This window comes from Hyla sarda, chromosome 2 (genome assembly GCF_029499605.1).
Source record: "Hyla sarda isolate aHylSar1 chromosome 2, aHylSar1.hap1, whole genome shotgun sequence".
Lineage (NCBI taxonomy): Eukaryota > Metazoa > Chordata > Amphibia > Anura > Hylidae > Hyla > Hyla sarda.
Genome location: NC_079190.1, coordinates 319172087 through 319191335, shown reverse-complemented (window position 1 = coordinate 319191335; position 19249 = coordinate 319172087). Strand labels below are relative to the sequence as shown.

The following is a 19249-nucleotide window of genomic DNA, read 5'->3' as shown; positions in this document are numbered from 1 at the left end:
GGCATACTATTTTGGAAACTACACCCCTCAAGGCACGTAACAAGGGGTACAGTGAGCCTTAAAACCCCACAGGTGACTGACAAACTTTCGTTAAAGTTGGACGTGCAAATGAAAAATTTGATATTTAACACTGAAATGCTGGTGTTACCCCAAACTTTTCATTTTCACAAGGAGTAATAGGAGAAAATGCCCCACAAAATTTGTAACCCCATTTCTCTCGAGTAAGGAAATACCATGTGTATGTAAAGTGCTCTGTGGGTGCACTAAAAGGCTCAGAAGGGAAGGAGCAACATTGGGCTTTTGTAGAGCGAATTTTGCTGAAATGGTTTTTGGGAGCATGTCTCATTTAGGAAGCCCCATGATGCCAGAACAGTAAAGAAAAAAAAAAACACAACAACATGGCATACCATTTTGGAAAATACACCCCTCACAGAACTTAAGGGGTGCAGTGAGCATTTATACCCCACTGGCATTTGACAGATCTTTGGAATAGTGGGCTGTGCAAATGAAAAATTAAATTTTTCATTTTTACGGACGACTGTTCAAAAAAATCTGTCAGACACCTGTGGGGCGTAAATGCTCACTGTACCCCTTGTTACATTCCGTGAGGGGTGTAGTTTCCAAAATGTGGAGGGGGTCCACTGTTCTGGCACCATGGGGGCTTTGTAAACACACATAGCCGTCAATTCCAGCCTAATTCTCTCAAAAAGCCCAATTGCGCTCCTCTTCTGGGCATTGTAGTTCGCCCGCAGAGCACTTCCACATATGGGGTATTTATATACTCAGAAGAAATGGGGTTACAAATTTTGGGTGGCTTTTTTTACTATTACCCCTTGTGAAAATGAAAAATTTGGGGTAACGCCAGCATTTCAGGGAAAAAAAAACAACTTTTTATTTTCATGTCCAACTTTAACGAAAATTTGTCAAACACCTGAAGGGTGTTAAAGCTCACTATACCCCTTGTTACGTTCTGTGAGGGGTGTAGTTTCCAAATTGGGGTCACATGTGGGTGTTTTTTTTTTTTGCGTTCGCTTTAACAATCAGCCACCAAGTGCAAATCACCAATTTAGGCCTCAAATGTACATGGTGCTCTCTCACTCCTGAGCCATGTAGTTCGTCCGCAGAGCATTTTACGTACACACATGGGGTATTTCTGTACTTAATAGGAATTGTGTTACAAATTTTGGGGGTCATTTTCTCCTTTTACCTCTTGTGAAAATGAAAGTTAGTGTAAAAATGTTTCATTTTCTTTACACTAACATGCTGGTGTAGCCCCCAACTTTACCTTTTCATAAGGGGTAAAAGGAGAAAGAAAAAAAAATTTGTAGTGCAATTTCTCCCGAGTACGGAAATACCCCATATGTGGCCCTAAACTGTTGCCTTGAAATACGACAGGGCTCTGAAGTGAGAGAGCGCCATGCGCATTTGAGGCCTGAATAAGGAATTTGCAACAGCAGTGTTTCCCAAACAGGGTGCCTCCAGCTGTTGCAAGACTCCCAGCCTGCCAGGACAGGCTATGGCTGTCAGGCAATACTGGGAGTTGTGGTTTTGCAACAGCTGGAGGCTCCGATCAGGAAACACAGCCGTTTTTCATTTTTATTGGGGGGGGGGGGGGTACATGTAAGGGGGTGTACATGTAGTATAACTTTTTCTTATTTGTTAGTGTAGTGTTTTTTAGGTACATTCACACAGGCGGGGTTTCACAGTAAGTTTTCCGCTGGGAGTTTGAGCTGCAGCAAATTTTCCACCGCAGCTCAAACTTGTAGAAGGAAACCCACTGTAAAACCACCCGTGTGAATGTACCCTGTACTTTCACAAGGGGGGGGGGCACCCCAAACCTTCAGCTGTGGCTAAATGACAACTCCCAGAATGCACTGACAGACCGTACATGCTGAAAGTTGTAGTTTTACAACAGCTGTAGGAACACTGGTGGGGAACCACTGAGTTCGAAAACAGACTAGCTCAGCGATTCCAACCAATGTGCCTCAAGCTTTTTTTTTAAACTACAACTCCCAGCATGTACGGTCTGTTAGTGCATTCTGGAAGTTGTAGTTTTGCAACAGCTGGAGGCAAATGGGTTGGAAACAATGAGTTAGGAAACAGACTCTAGCTCAGTGTTCCCTAATCAGTGTGCCTACAGCTGTTGCAAAACTACAATTCCCAGCATGGCCAGACAGTCAGGGATGCTGGGTGTGTAGTTCTGCAATATCTGGCGCTTCATGCCTGGACAGTCTGGGCATGCTTGGAGTTGTAGTTATGCAACAACTGGGGAAGAACAGTAAGCAACGCCAGAAACCAGGTCACCCTGGTGTCAGATTCCCTTTACCTCTTAAGGACCGGGGTTTTTTCCGTTTTTTGCATTTTCGTTTTTTCTCCTTGCCTTTAGAAAATCTTAACTCTTTAAATTTTGCACCTAAAAATCCATATGATTGCTTATTTTTTGTGCCACCAATTCTAATTTGTAATGACATCAGTCATTGTGCCCAAAAATCTACTGTGAAAAGGAAAAAAAAAATCATTGTGAGACAAAATTTTAAAAAAACGCAGTTTTGTAACTTTTGGGGGCTTCCGTTTCTACGTAGTACATTTTTCGGTAAAAATGACACCTTATATTTATTCTGTAGGTTCATACGATTAAAATGATACCCTACTTATATAGGTTTGATTTTGTCGTACTTCTGGAAAAAATCATAACTTCATGCAGGAAAATTAATACGTTTAAAATTGTTATCTTCTGACCCCTATAACTTTTTTTTATTTTTAACGGTACTATTTTTGCATTGATAGGACTTATTGATCGCTTTTTATTCATTTTTTCATGATATAAAAAGTGACACAAAATGCACTATTTCGGACTTTGGAATTTTTTTGCGCGTACGCCATTGACCGTGCGGTTTAATTAACAATATATTTTTATAATTCGGACATTTGCGCACGCGGTGATACCATATATGTTTATTTTTATTTACACAGTTAATTTTTTTTTTATGGGAAAAGGGGGTGATTCAAACTTTTAATAGGGGAGGGGTTAAAAGATTTATTCACTTTTTTTGCAGTGTTATAGCTCCCATAGGGACCTATAACACTGCACACACTGATCTTTTACATTGATCACTGGTTTCTCATAGGAAACCAGTGATCGATGATTCTGCCGCTTGATTGCTCATGCCTGGATCTCAGGCACTTAGCAGTCATTCGGCGATCGGACAGCGAGGAGGCAGGTAGTGACCCTCCTGCTTTCTTGTAAGCTGTTCGGGATGCCGCGATTTCGCCACGGCTATCCCGAACAGCCCACTGAGCTAACCTGCATGGTTTCACTTTCACTTTAGACACGGCGTTCAACTTTGAACACCGCGTCTAAAGGGTTAATAGCGCGCGGCACCGCGTTATGGATCAGGAGCGGACACATGACATTCCAGTACGTCCTGTGTCCTTAAGGGGTTAAAATATAAGTACTCGTACTTGGTATCGGCGAGTACTAGAATTAAAGTATCGGTACTCTTCCTCTGTCTTAAAAAAAAAATGGTATCGGGACATCCCTGGAAATTACCTTTCTAATATACTTCGTAAGAAAATGTTATGTTTTGCCAAGATGTACAAAATATAAAAAGTTTTTGAATCTTACAGTGCCCATTCAAAAACAGTATTAGTAAAACTGCCCCATTGTGTCAGGTATCTGTCCTGTCAAGTTTAAATTGAACGAAATATACACTGTAACTGGCATCATTGCAACAGGGATTATTTAGGTGTATATAGCTTAGTTATTATTTTTAAAGTCTGAGCCCTCCAATTTTTTTCCAGCAATCACTTTAAGAAATTACAAGGCAAGGTAAAAAGGTAGCAGGAAGTACCTAGACCTGGTATTCACAAATGAAAGCACAAAGAGTAAAAGATGGAGATGTGTTAAAAGTAAAGTCACTGAAAGCATGAACTATATAGTGAACAAGATACAATGCAACCAAAGAAATATTGCATACGTCATCGTAACATGGATAAAATGTGTTTTATAAACTTATTAACTCCTACCTTAGTGGTGGATTTTTATTCATGAATATCTCAATAGCTTTCTCATCCTCAGGATTCACCTCCACGTCTTCACTATAGTGTCCTGCCTCCATTGCAGCCGCCTTCTCCAGAGTAGGCCACTCTTCATCCTCAGAATCCGAATCATGGCTTTTGCTCTTGTAACCTACACAAAAAAATAAAAAATAAAAATAAAGGTTTGTGCTTACACTATAAAGGGATTTTTGTCTTACCGTAAAATCCTTTTCTCGGAGGAACCATTGGGGGACACAGACCTTGGGTATATGCTGTTGTTGCTAGGAGACTTGACACTAGTAAAATCCAAAAAAGTTGGCTCCTCCCAGCAGGATATACCCGCCTGAGGTAATCAGTTTAGTCCCCAAGCAGTAGGAGAAGACCGAGAGGTAGAAACCCAAGACCAGTCCGAGGTAACCAGAACAAAAAATTAACTGAACACACCCTCGGACAGGTAACCAAATCCGGAACACCAAAGAAAGGGCGGGAGCTGTGTCCCCCAATGGATCCTCCGAGAAAAGTATTTTACGTTAAGACAAAAATCCCTTTTTCTCTATCGGCTCCATTGGGGGACACAGACTTTGTTACGTACCAAAGCCGTCCCTAGGGTGGGCACAGAAAACAATCAAGGGGCAGGCTGGGACACCGCCGCCTGCAACACCTTACGGCCCAGACTAGCATCAGCGGATGCAAAGGTATGAACCTGGTAGAATTTAGTAAAAGTGTGCAAGGACGACCAGGTAGCCGCCTTACAGACTTGAGAGGCTGAAGCTCTGTTATGGAGAGCCCAGGAAGCTCCGACAGAAGGCGTGGAGTTAGCTGAAACCCTGAAAGGAGGAGTCTTCCCCTGCAACGGTAAGCCTCTGAAATGGCAGACTTGATCCACTGCGAAATGGTTGCCTTGGAAGCAGGTAAACCCTTACGGTGACCGTCCGTAAGAACAAAAAAAGGTATCACATTGAGGAAAGGGAGACGTAACAGAGGTAGATATGCACCGCCCTACCACATCAAGCTTATGAAGCAAACGCTCCCCGGGATGAGATTGAGCGGGACAAAAAGGACGGGAGGACCATATCCTCATTAAGGTGGAAGACAGAAACCACCTTAGGTTAAAAAAAGAAGGAACCGGACAAAAAACTACTTTGTCCTGATGGACCATTAGAAAGGGAGAGCGGCAAGAAAGAGCCGCCAACTCCGAAACACGTCTGGTGGAGGTAATTGCCATAAGGAAAGCCACCTTCCAGGAAAGGAGATGAAGGGAAACCTCCCTGAGGGGTTCAAAGGGGCGTGCCCTGTAGTGCGCGAAGGAACAAATTAAGATCCCAAGGAGGAGTAGGAGACCTGTAAGGAGGAGCCGCGTGGGCCACTCCTTGAAGGAAGGTCAGATGAGAATCAGATGCCAGAGGGCGTTGGAAAAGAATGGAAAGGGAAGACACTTAACCCTTTATAGAGCTGAGAGCTAATTGTTGTTCCAGTCCTGACTGCAAAAATGAAAGAAGTCAAGGAAGGGCGAACACGACAGGGGAAAGAGATTGAGATTTGCACAAAAATAAGACCGCCAGGTACGGTGGTAAATCCTCACGGAAGAGGGCTTGCGTGCCTTGAGCATGGTGCGAATCACCTGTGTTGAGAAGCCAAGGGCCCTTAGTACCGCGGTCTCAACCGCCACACCGTCAAATGCAATGACGGTAAATTGGGGTGGCACAGGGCCCCCTGAGATGGAAGGTCTGGACGGAGCGGAAGGCGCAGCGGAACGTCGTCCAGGAGCCGGACGACGTCGGCGTACCACACCCTCCGAGGCCAATCTGGAGCCACGAGAATGGCGGGAATGCCCTCCGCCTTGACATCCTAAGGACCCTGGGAAGGAGAGGAAGAGGAGGGAACAGTTAAGGTAGAGCGAACCCTGACCAAGGAATTATCAGTGCATCCGCTGCCAAAGCAAGGGGGTCCCGCGACTTCGAAACAAAGAGGGGAACCTTGTGGTTGTGGCGGGATGCAAAGAGGTCCACATCTGGAGTTCCCCAGAGGCCGCAGATCTCTGCAAATACCTCCGAATGAAGGGACCACTCACCGGTGTCGGGAAAGGACCGGCTTAGGAAGTCCGCTTCCCAATTGTTTGGGATGTGAATTGCCGAGATGGCTGGAACCCTGAGCTCCGCCCAGAGAAGGATCTTGGAAACTTCGGCCATCGCCGTCAAACTGTGGGTGCCGCCCTGGCGATTGATGCATGCCACCGCAGAGGAGTTGTCCTACTGGACACGAACTGGGCGGCCCTGGAAAAGGATCTCCCAATGTAACAGGCAAAGGTAGATTGCCCTCAGCTCTAAGATGTTGATCGGGAAGAGTGTCTCCCTGGGAGACCAAAGGCCCTGGACTGTCTGGTCTCGGAAGACACCCCAACCCGAAAGGCTGGCATCCGTCGTGACAACCAGCCAATGGAGGGGCAGGAAGGAGCGCCCCTGAAGAAGCAGGGGGGAGCGGAGCAACCCCAGAAAGGAGTGGCGAGATGTCCGAGGAAGTAAAATCTTGCGATCGAGGGACAATGGAGACCTGTCCCACCGGGATAGAATCGCAAGTTGAAGGGGTCCAAAATGAAATTGAGCGAAGGGAATGGCCACCATGGCCGCCACCATCCGACCCAGGACTTCCATGCAAAACCGAATGGACACTGGAGAGGGGTTCCTGAGTATATGAACCCCCGACAGAAGGGTCAACCGCCTGTCCGGCGGAAGGTGAACCCGGGCGGACGGGGTGTCAAATCGAAGTCCTAGAAAAACCAGGGACTGAGTGGGGGATAGGTTGGACTTGTCCCAGTTGACCAACCGAAGCGAGACAGGGCCTGAAGAGTGAGGGTGAGACTCTAGATTCTGGTCCCTGGATGGAGCCTTGATCAGAAGGTCGCCCAAGTAAGGGAACACTGAGACCCCCCTTGTGTGTAGTAGACCGATCACTGGCGCAAGGACTTTGGTGAACACCCTCGGAGCTGTGGCCAGGCCGAAGGGGAGAGCCACAAACTGAAAATGTCCCTCCGGGACAGCAAAGCGGAGGAATCGCTGGTGTCCCGGAAAAATCGCAACATGGAGGTAGGCGTCCCTGATGTCCACTGAAGAAAGAAACTCCCCCTGATCCATGGTCGCCAAAACCGAACGGAGAGACTCCATGCGGATGTGGCCCAGGAGGAGATGCCAGTTGAGGAGCTTTAGATCCAAGATGGGGCGTACTGAACCCCCTTTCTTGGGAACTACAAAGTGGTTGGAATAAAAACCACTTAAGCGTTCCCTGGGAGGAATCGGAACAATGACCCCCTGAAAGAGGAGGGACTGAAGCGCACCCTGAAAGGCCTTTGCCAGAGAGGGAGATCGCAGAGCTCGGGAAAGGAAAAAGCGATCCTTTGGAAGAGAGGCAAACTCGATCCGTAACTGTTGGACACCACATCCCTTACCCAGGAGTCCTGCACATGTGTGGTCCAGACGTCCAGGAAGAGTAACAGATGACCTCCCACCTGAGAAATATCCACGGGTGGGGGCGTCCCTTCAGGCGGAGGTGGGTTTGCGGGTACCCGCCTTGGGCGCCAAGCGGCCCAAATGGTTATCAGATTTCCAGGATGGGCGAAGGAGGGAGCCTTTTTGTCCCGAGAAGGCGCCTGCCTGGTCCCCTTCGTGACCCCGAAGGTCCGAAAGGAACTAAAGGAGGTAGATTTACGGCGGGAGGTAGTACTACGGGCCTTATTTTGAGGTAATAAGGAACTCTTCCCTCCCGTGGCTTCCGAGATGATCTCGTCTAGGCACTTACCAAAAAGCCGAGAGCCAGTAAAAGGAAGCTCAGTGAGAGACTTCTTAGAGGCTGCGTCCGCATCCCAGGCTTTGAGCCACGCGGATCTACGGAGAGCCACAAGGTTACCCGTGGCAAAAGCAGCACAGCGGGCCAACTGCATGGAAGCAGAACACAGAAAATCTCCCGCTTTAGAAAGCAGGAGAATTAAGTTGGACAGTTCTTCCGAGGAAGCCCCGAAAGAAATGCCCTGGCGGAGTCGGGAAACCCAGATCGTAAGGGCCCTGGAAACCCAGGCAGAGGCAAAGGCAGGGAGCAGAGATGAACCCGCAGCCTCAAAGGCCAATTTATCCAATGTCTCCACCTTTTTGTCCGCTGGATCCTTAAAAGATGCAGCATCGGGCAAAGGTAGGGTAGTAGTCTTAGATAGACGGGATACTGGTGGGTCAACCATAGGAGGTGAGGACCACCGGGCAATGAGGTCCTTAGCAAAGGGATAACGCGCTTGAACCTTCTTTGTTTCTTGAAACCTCTTGTCAGGGTGCCTCCAGGCAGACTCTAGCAAGGCTTCAAATTCAGCATGGGAGCTGAACATCTTGGGTGCCGGACGGGCACGATGAAAGGAAACTTCTGGGGCAGCATCCGAAGTTCCTGGGTCCTCTAGGTGAAAGGTGTCTCTTATGGCCGAAACCAATGAGTCCACCGTATCGGTCATGTCTGCGTGGTCTTCTGAGTCTGAGACAGAAGCAGCCTCATCAACTAGTTCACCAGGGGAGTGGGAACGGGTGGAGGCAGCCTTAGAAGAGGGAGACACTGACCTGGCGCGCCGTTCTGGAGACTCAGAACGGCAACTCGGGGAGAGTCTTCTAGAAGAAAGACACTTGCTGGAAGACATGGCAGAGGGACAATGCCCATGAGAGGAGCGCCTACGTCTGTACAAAGACTCCTGAGAGGAGTCAGAGGAATGACCCCTATTACGCTTGTGAGAGCGTTTAAAATAGGGAGGGAGAGCGAGGCTCTCTTGGGGAAAGGTGTAAGGAGGACCTCTCTAAGGCAGTCACCACGGAACAGGAGACCTAGTCAGAAATAGACAGAGAGGGAAAACACCCATATTGGAGGGGCAGCAGAGCCCACTGGGTCTGGGGGAGCATCCTGAATAGGAATACCGGGGGGTGGGGGGGGGGGGGGGTTAGGGGGTGCAGTGGTGCAGGCGGAACAAGTGGGTTCAGCAGACCCAGGCATTTTGGCGTTGCAGCCCTTACAAGTATAGTAGGTGACCAGGGCCCCAGGTACCTGCTTAGAGGGAGGAACAGTTCTGGTCTTGGACATGGAAAAAAATAGGGTAATCTCACCAGCGTCCGTGTCCCCCACCAGGCAGCTGCTGTGAGGAAAAGAACAAGAAGAGAGAGAGAGAACAAGAGAGAGAACGAGAGAGAACAAGAGAGAGAACAAGAGAGAGAACAAGAGAGAGAACAAGAGAGAGAACAAGAGAGAGAACAAGAGAGAGAACAAGAGAGAGAACAAGAGAGAGAACAAGAGAGAGAACGAGAGAGAGAACAAGAGAGAGAACGAGAGAGAGAACGAGAGAGAGAACGAGAGAGAGAACGAGAGAGAGAACGAGAGAGAGAACGAGAGAGAACGAGAGAGAACGAGAGAGAACGAGAGAGAACGAGAGAGAACGAGAGAGAACGAGAGAGAACGAGAGAGAACGAGAGAGAACGAGAGAGAACGAGAGAGAACGAGAGAGAACGAGAGAGAACGAGAGAGAGAACGAGAGAGAGAGAGAGAGAGAACGAGAGAGAGAGAGAGAGAGAACGAGAGAGAGAGAGAGAACGAGAGAGAGAGAGAGAACGGGAGAGAGAGAGAGAACGGGAGAGAGAGAGAGAACGGGAGAGAGAGAGAGAACGGGAGAGAGAGAGAGAACGGGAGAGAGAGAGAGAACGGGAGAGAGAGAGAGAACGAGAGAGAGAGAGAGAACGAGAGAGAGAGAGAGAACGAGAGAGAGAACGAGAGAGAGAACGAGAGAGAGAACGAGAGAGAGAGAGAGAGAGAACGAGAGAGAGAGAGAGAGAGAACGAGAGAGAGAGAGAGAGAACGAGAGAGAGAGAGAGAGAGAACGAGAGAGAGAGAGAGAGAACGAGAGAGAGAGAGAGAGAGAACGAGAGAGAGAGAGAGAGAGAACGAGAGTGAGAGAGAGAACGAGAGAGAGAGAACGAGAGAGAGAGAACGAGAGAGAGAGAGAACGAGAGAGAGAACGAGAGAGAGAGAGAGAACGAGAGAGAGAACGAGAGAGAGAGAGAGAACGAGAGAGAGAACGAGAGAGAGAACGAGAGAGAGAACGAGAGAGAGAACGAGAGAGAGAACGAGAGAGAGAACGAGAGAGAGAACGAGAGAGAGAACGAGAGAGAGAACGAGAGAGAGAACGAGAGAGAGAACGAGAGAGAGAACGAGAGAGAGAACGAGAGAGAGAACGAGAGAGAGAACGAGAGAGAGAACGAGAGAGAGAACGAGAGAGAGAACGAGAGAGAGAACGAGAGAGAGAGAGAGAACGAGAGAGAGAGAGAACGAGAGAGAGAGAGAGAGAACGAGAGAGAGAGAGAGAGAACGAGAGAGAGAACGAGAGAGAGAGAACGAGAGAGAGAGAACGAGAGAGAGAGAGAGAGAACGAGAGAGAGAGAGAGAGAACGAGAGAGAGAGAGAGAGAACGAGAGAGAGAACGAGAGAGAGAGAGAGAACGAGAGAGAGAACGAGAGAGAGAACGAGAGAGAGAGAGAACGAGAGAGAGAACGAGAGAGAGAAAGAGAGAACGAGAGAGAGAGAGAGAGAGGCAGGGACAGCAGGACCAATTATAAGAGAGGGGCCGGGTTAGACTGGGGCGCCTCTGATTGGCCTTTAGTCCCCCGCACAGCTCTGATTGGCTGAAGAGATTTGCGCTCTCCCTAGGGCGTGAATCCCGCCGGGGAAGAAAGATGCCGGCTCATAATGGCGCCCGCTCCAATCCCCGAAGCATGTGTGAGTGCCGGCGCAGAGAGCCGCTGCAAAAACTAAAGTAAACTGAGCCCCGACTGCACTGCACACAAGGCGGCCGGAGCATAGAAGAAAAAAACCCCACTGAGAAGGCAGCCACTGAATAAAGAAAGACTGCCCAGTGAATAAAAATTAAAGGGGTATTCCAGGTCAAAATATTATATATAACAGATTTTTAAATTACTTCTATTAAAAAATCTTAATCCTTACAATAGTTATTAGCTTCTGAAGTTGAGTTGTTGTTTTCTGTCTAACTGCTCTCTGATGACTCACGTCTCGGGAGCTGTGCAGTTCCTATGGGGATATTCTCCCAACATGCACTGCTCCCGGGACGTGACATCATTATTGAGCAGTTACACAGAAAACTTCAGAAGCTAATAACTATTGGAAGGATTAAGATTTTTTAATAGAAGTAATTTACAAATCTGTTTAACTTTCTGGAGCCAGTTGATCTATATAAAAAAAGGTTTTGCCTGGATAACCCCTTTAACAGTCCTACACCACTGATATTAACCCCGAGTACCCCAAGCGTTAGGGAGCCCTTGCCCAATAGGGACCCCAACTAGAAACAAAAAGGAGTAGAACCAAAACAGGGGGTCTCCAGAGGTTGCAAGCCCCCGACACCTCAAAGAAAAAAAAAGGGAGAAGGGGGATACTCGCCTCAATCTGAAAAACTTACCTAATGAAGTCTTCAGTTATGAAGTCTTCAGTTATGAAGTCTTCAGCCCGCTTTTTGTCACCTGCATCATGCCAGGCTTGAAAAGCGAGACGAGCAGGGAAAAGTGGGGGACCCGGACCCATAAGGTACAACCCCAGGCACTGGCCGTTGGCGAGAGGGGGTTGACTGTACATCCACGATGTCTGTGCCCCCTCAATGGCAAATGGGGAAACAGTGAACGTAATGTTCCTGAGACCCCACCTGAAAAAAAAGGAAATAAGAAAAACTAAACGTCCCTATTCTGGAAAAATAATAGAAATGTTAGACCAAGTCTGGGGAGAACCCCAGACTAGTGTCCATCTCCTGCGACACTAAGCTAAAACTGATGCTCTGTAGGCGGGTATATCCTGCTGGGAGGAGCCAACTTTTTTTGGTTTCCTTAGTGTCAAGTCTCCTAGAAACAAAAGCATATACCCAAGGTCTGTGTCCCCCAATGAAGCCGATAGAGAAAAGTGGAATTATTTGCTAGATGTTTTAATTATTAACACTTTAAAGAGCTCAAATTTCTATGAGTTTTGGTTCCCCGCATATGAAACATTTTGTTAACAGGGATACTAGCAAGTATAGGATAGGCCACAAATGCCTGATATGAGCCTGTCCTACTTCTGGAACCTACACCTATTGGGTTAACAGGTGACAGCTCAACCACTCTGACAATTTGGGGCCACCACAGTCTTTTATAGAATTAAATGGGCACAGTCACCATTACTTTACTCTATAACCCCTGGGGGAAGAAGAAAAACTAAAATAAAAAAAGACAAAAAAACAAAACACAGGATTCCCATACTTAGAGGGAATTCATTCAGTTTTGTTACTTCGCTGAATGTATACACATCACAGACATGACAGAAAACAATTAGTTGTGAATCATGAAGCCAGAAAAAAATAAAAAATAAAATAAAAGGAAATTTGTGTTATTAAAAGGAGTAATCCTGGAAAAGAGAAATTTTGTCCATAAAACAGCACTACACCTGTTCTCAGGTCGTGTGTGGTATTGCACCTTGGCTCCATTCCCTTCTATGGGCTTGAGGCGCAATACCATGCACAACAAATGTTGTGCTGTTTTTTAAGGAATTAACTTATGGTATGTACGTCCTAGGCTAAATAGATAGACAATTCATGGGATCCAGCAGTGATTTATTTTATTAAAACAAATAGCAGAAAACAATGTATATTTGTCCATGGTTTATAAAGAAATTGAAACAGTTTACTATGCTTTACTATATAGCATAGCAAAAAGCATGGACTCTTTTAGCCACATTTCTCCCTTCAAAGACTTTAGAAATGATCCCTGAAAGTATAGTCCTGGTTGTTCGCTTTTGATGACTTGTACTGTAAGTCAAGCAACACAGGTCCAAGGGTGCATTCACACCACATTTCAGGGATACGGCGGGAGAATTAAAAAAACGTCCGCTGCCGTAACCCTGCTGCACCCCATTTATTTGAATGAGCCGGACAGAGACAGATCGTGACTCTGGTCGGCTCATTTTTGGACCAAATGCTGTTTTGCTGCAGAACTGAAAACTGTGGTAGAACATATCCGACTCTGTCCAAACAAACAAATGGGGTGCGGCATGGGTCCGGTTTAAAAATTCACACTAAAACATATCTGTCTTGGGTGGAAAACATAACCAGCAAAGACAGCACAAGAAGCCACCAACCACATCCATGTGACTTGTGGAATGAGATGTTAGTTGTTCCCACCTAGCTATGTGTAGTATTTGATGAAAAGATAAACAAATTAGGAAGGTTATAAATGGAAGATATACTGGTAATCCATGAAACATGTCAAAAGAGAAAACAAAGCAATAGGGCTGGACTACAGAAAATGTACAACAAATCGAAGTAATAATAAATGGTCAGAAACAGGAGTCAATGGGAAAGATTATCAAAAACTGTCTGAGGGTAAGTTCACATACGGGGCTTTGTCCAACTAATCGTAGCTCAGCTTTCACATCCTAGAGAGCTTTGGTGAACTAAAAAGGTCTACTTTGATTGGTTGCAGTGGGCAACAAACAGATTTACTTTAAAAGGGGTACTTTGGTACTACACCTTTAACCTCTTGAGGATGCAAGGCGTATGCATATGCCCTGCATCCCCGATCCTTAAGGACTCAGGCCTGGTCCAGTATAACGGGTTTAAACCTCTCTCACCGGCTGAGAACAGGTTAAACCCCGTGGGTTGCTACGGGCAGCCAGGACACACGTCTAATGCCGAGCACGGCTGATTGGGCCGATGCCCGGCATTGACCCTTTAGACACCGCGATTAATGTTGATCACAGCGTCTAAACCTAAAGTGAAAGAATCCCGGCAGCTCAGTGGAGCTGATCGGGACCATCGCAAAAAAATCGTGATGTCCTGATCAGCTTACCGGACGACGGAAGAGTCCTCAACTGCCTCTCAGTCGTCCGATCGGCGATCTATTGCTTCATGGCATAGCATTGAACGGTGTATTTTCATTAGAAGATTGCATGTTGTAGCCCCCTAAGGGGGCTAAAAAATAAATAAAAAAATTGTAAAAAGTGTTAACATTTTTATAAAAGTTCATTAACCTTTTTAAATCACCCCCCCTTTTCCCATTTTTTAAATAAAATAATGTAATAAAAACTAAAAATAATCATGTTGTACTGCCGTGTGCGTAAATGTCCAAACTATTAAAATATAATGTTAGCTAAACTGCACGGTTGATGGCATACACATAATACCAAAGTCCAAAATTATGCATTTTTGGTCACTTCATATACCATAAAAATATTAATAAAAAAAGCGATCAAAAAGTCCCATCAAAACAAGAATAAAAAAAAGTTATAGGATTCAGAAGATGCCAATTTTAAACATACTAATTTTGGTGCATGTAGTTTATAATTTTTTGAAGTATTAAAATAAAAAACCTATATAAATTGGGTATCCTTGTAACCGTATGGACCTACAGCATAAAGATAAGGTGTAATTTTTACCGAAAAGTGCACTGTAGAAACAGGGGACACCAAAATTTACAAAATGGCATTTCTTTTTTCGTTTCACCCCACAAAAAAAAAATTTTTTTGTTTCGCCACAGGTTATATTATAAAATAAATTATGTAATTACAAAGAAATTGGCGATGCAAAAAACAAGCCCTTATATGGGTCTGTAGCTGCAAAATTGAACGGGTTATGATTTTTAGAATGGAAGGAGGAAAAAAAAAATGCAAAAATGAAAATGTGCTGAGTCCTTAAATGGGCACTGTCAGATACAAAAACCATTTGATATGTTGTAAAGCATGCAAAACCAATAGGTTTTGCAATTGCTTTCATTAGAAAATTTTCTGTATTTCATACTGAAAAAGCCAGTCAAACAACTGCCCCCCCCCCCCTGCCTGCACAGACACATACTAGTCCTGCTGTGTCCATGCGTCATCACCTACGTCATGGACACACTTCCTTGATTGACAGCTGTGAGTACAGGGCTCTCAGCTAGGGGAAAGATCCCCCCACTTTCATCTTGTGTCCCGCTACGGTCAGTGAGGACAAGCTGGGAGTTGTAGTTTTGCTAATGCTAGGGGAGATGTGAGTAGACAGCATACTGAGGGAGGGGGTGGAGACCTGCACAGTGAGGCCAAACCCCCTCCCTTTGACAGGAATTCAGACTAATGAGGTAAATTAAAAAAGTGTAATAAAAAAAAAAAAAAAAAGTGCTAGACACAAAAATTAGATGTACATGGTCAGGATTAGGTAGGAGTGATATATAAAAAAAAAATAAAAAATTTTTTGTTGGATCTGACGGGTACGCTTTAAGGTGAAAATAGTCCTAAGGGGTTAAAGGGGTATTCCAGGAGTGGAGTTGTTGTTTTCTGTCTAACTGCTCTCTGATGACTCACGTCCCGGGAGCTGTGCAGTTCCTATGGGGATATTCTCCCATCATGCACAGCTCCCGGGACGTGACATCATCATTGAGCAGTTAGACAGAAAACTTCAGAAGCTAATAACTATTGAAAGGATTAAGATTTTTTAATAGAAGTAATTTACAAATCTGTTTAACTTTCCGGAGCCAGTTGATATATATAAAAAAAGGTTTTGCCTGGAATACCCCTTTAAGGGTAGGATCACATGCCGTATTTTGCGGGATATTTACAGCAGTTGATTTTGCTACCCAATGACTTAAATGAGTAGGAAAATAGGCAGCAGCAAATACGTAGGGAAATATGGCAGGTGTGACCCTACCCTTAGAGAGTATTTATTATCTCCTCCAATGTTTGTAACACAACTGTAAGAAATCATAAATGAAAGGGGATTTACACATAAAAGACAAATGAAAGCAATCACTAAGAACTAAACCAAAGAAAACCAGGCTACAAGGGGCTGCAGAGAAGGAATGATGGTGAGGGAGGACTGGATGAAAATGATATTCTGTTAGGAATCACCAATCTGCATTAGGAATTTTGTATGGTGATAGTCTAATGAAACATACATATGAGAATATAGATGGCACCTGTAGAGCACTCACATTCCTCCTATCATTTATATAGGTTTGGCGATAATTAAGTCATTTTTCAGGATGATAAAGCTACTTACCACTGAGGATTATTTTTTAAGGTGTTCTTCTCAGCCCGAGATAAAAAAACAAAAAAAAAAAAACAAAAAAAAAAAACAATACTCTTCTTCCCAGATCCATTACTGATGGTGATGGTGTGATAATGTTTACCGTGAGATCGTAGTACAATGCGAGACACCGGGAAAAAGCGGGTTATGCCTGCACGCTACAGTTGTGTTTCTGCAGGATTCTATGCAGTTTCAGGCTATATCCTTTAAAAGGGTACTCCGGTGGAAAACTACATATATATTTCTTTAATCAACTGGTGCCACAAAGTTAAACAGATTTGTAAATTACTACTAATAAAAAATCCTAATCCTTCCAGTACTTTTAAGCTGCTGTATGCTCCAGAGAAGGTTATACACTGCTCAAAAAATAAAGGGAACACTTAAACAACACAATGTAACTCCAAGTCAATCACACTTCTGTGAAATCACACTGTCCACTAAGGAAGCAACACTGATTGACAATCAATTTCACATGCTGTTGTGCAAATGGAACAGACAACAGGTGGAAATTAGGCAATTAGCAAGACACCCCCAATAAAAGAGTGGTTCTGCAGGTGGTGACCACAGACCACTTCTCAGTTCCTATGCTTCCTGGCTGATGTTTTGGTCACTTTCCCTCTAGTGCTAGCACGAGACGGAGGCTACAACCCACACAAAGTGGCTCAGGTAGTACAGCTCATCCAGGATGGCACATCAATGAGAGCTGTGGCAAGAAGGTTTGCTGTGTCTGTCAGGATAATGGCCAGACCATGGAATCACTACTAGGAGACAGGCCAGTACATCAGGAGACATGGAGGAGGACGTAGGAGGGCAACAACCCAGCAGCAGGAACCACTGCCTCCGCCTTTGTGCAAGGAGGAGCACTGCCAGAGCCCTGCAAAATGACCTCCAGCAGGCCACAAATGTGCATGTGTCCACTCAAAGGGTCAGAAACAGACTCCATGAGGGTAGTATGAGGGCCTGACGTCCACAGGTGGGAGTTGTGCTTACAGCCCAACACCGTGCAGGACATTTGGCATTTGCCAGAGAACACCAAGATTGGTAAATTTGCCAATGGTGTCCTGTGCTCTTCCCAGATCAAAGCAGGTTCACACTGAGCACATGTGACAGACGTGACAGAGCCTGGAGACGCCATGGAGAACGTTCTGCTGCCTGCAACAGGCTCCAGCATGACCGGTTTGGCGGTGGGTCAGTAATGGTGTGGAGTGGCATTTCTTTGGGTGACCATACAGCCCTCCATGTGCTTGCCAGAGGTAGCCTGACTGCCATTAGGTACAGAGATAAGACCCCTTGTGAGACCATATGCTGGTGCAAGACAATGCTATACCTCATGTGGCTGGAGTGTGTCAGCAAGAGGAAGGCATTGATGCTATGGATTGGCCCGCCCGTTCCCCAGACCTGAATCCGATTGAGCACATCTGGGACATCATGTCTCGCTCCATCCACCAATGCCACGTTGCACCACAGACTGTCCAGGAGTTGGCGGAGGCTTTAGTCCAGGTCTGGGAGGACATCCCTCAGGAGATCATCCGCCACCTCATCAGGAGCATGCCCAGGCATTGTAGGGAGGTCATACGGGCATGTGGAGGCTTCACACACTACTGAGCCTCATTTTGACTTGTTTTAACCTCTTCAGGACGCCGGGAGAATGCATACACCCTGCATCCCGACATATTGCCGCAACCCCCCCCCCCCACCCACGTCGGCAATCGCAGAAAATCGCATGTCAATTCAGACATGCGGTTTTCTGCTATTCCGGGCTGATCGGGTCTCTGGTGACCCGATCACCTGGAAAATAGGGATGATCGGAGCTGCCCCGATCATCCTGAGGGCTAAGAGTGAGGTCGCAGTGCTGCGATCTCCTCCTATCCCCTGCCATTGGTCAGAACTGATTCTGTTCTGCCCACCCCTGGATGTCGTGGGGAACGTGGGGAGAAGATGGAGGCCGGTACCTGGAGGAGAAGATGCCTGGGGACCCCCGATCGTCGCTGGAGACAGGCACAGGTAGGAAAACCACGTTTGGGGGGGGGGGGGGGGTGGAAATGAAAGTGAAAGTAGAGTGATTTTTACTGTGGCAACCACTAGGAAGGCCAAACTGCAACTCCCAGCATGCTGGGAGTTGTAGTTCTATAACATCTGTCCTTTCAGATTTAGCAATTTTCATGAAATTTTTGAAAATTGCTGCTCTACTTTGAAGCCCTTTAATTCTTTCAAAAAGCAAAAATATGTTCCTTTTATGATGCCAATTAGGGACGTACCGGGGCCGATACTAGCCATTTACATGGTATCGGGGACTCGTTTAATGTCCCCGATACCATGTCCGATACCTGCTGCCGCTCCGCTGCCCCGTTCTCCGGTCCACCCGTCCGCTTCATAGTGTTCCATGGAGGAGCATGTGACACGTCACTCCGCCTCCTCCCCTGCGCTCAGCGTAACGCTACGGAAGAAGCGGAGTGATGTGTAGGTCACATGTTCCTGCATAGGATGCCATGATGCGGACCGGGAGGATGGAAGAACAGGGCAGTGGAGCGGTAGCACCCGATGGAGGACAGCCGCAGGTGAGCGTCTACAGGGGGGCCCTGCTGCTGCCAGTGTCTACAGGGGGGCCCTGCTGCTGCCAGTGTCTACAGGGGGGCCCTGCTGCTGCCAGTGTCTACAGGGGGGCCCTGCTGCTGCCAGTGTCTACAGGGGGGCCCTGCTGCTGCCAGTGTCTACAGGGGGGCCCTGCTGCTGCCAGTGTCTACAGGGGGGCCCTGCTGCTGCCAGTGTCTACAGGGGGGCCCTGCTGCTGCCAGTGTCTACAGGGGGGCCCTGCTGCTGCCAGTGTCTACAGGGGGGCCCTGCTGCTGCCAGTGTCTACAGGGGGGCCCTGCTGCTGCCAGTGTCTACAGGGGGGCCCTGCTGCTGCCAGTGTCTACAGGGGGGCCCTGCTGCTGCCAGTGTCTACAGGGGGGCCCTGCTGCTGCCAGTGTCTACAGGGGGGCCCTGCTGCTGCCAGTGTCTACAGGGGGGCCCTGCTGCTGCCAGTGTCTACAGGGGGGCCCTGCTGCTGCCAGTGTCTACAGGGGGGCCCTGCTGCTGCCAGTGTCTACAGGGGGGCCCTGCTGCTGCCAGTGT

At 46.8% G+C, this 19249-nt stretch overlaps 1 protein-coding gene across 1 annotated transcript in view; it reads right to left on the bottom strand.

The window, feature by feature from the left end:
• BYSL (bystin like) overlaps positions 1-19249 on the bottom strand; it is a 61196-nt gene that overhangs the window by 37750 nt on the left and 4197 nt on the right. Inside the window, exon 2 of the mRNA XM_056557793.1 lies at positions 4027-4189. Coding sequence (XP_056413768.1) covers positions 4027-4189 — 163 coding nt within the window. The remainder of the gene's footprint in view (positions 1-4026; positions 4190-19249) is intronic.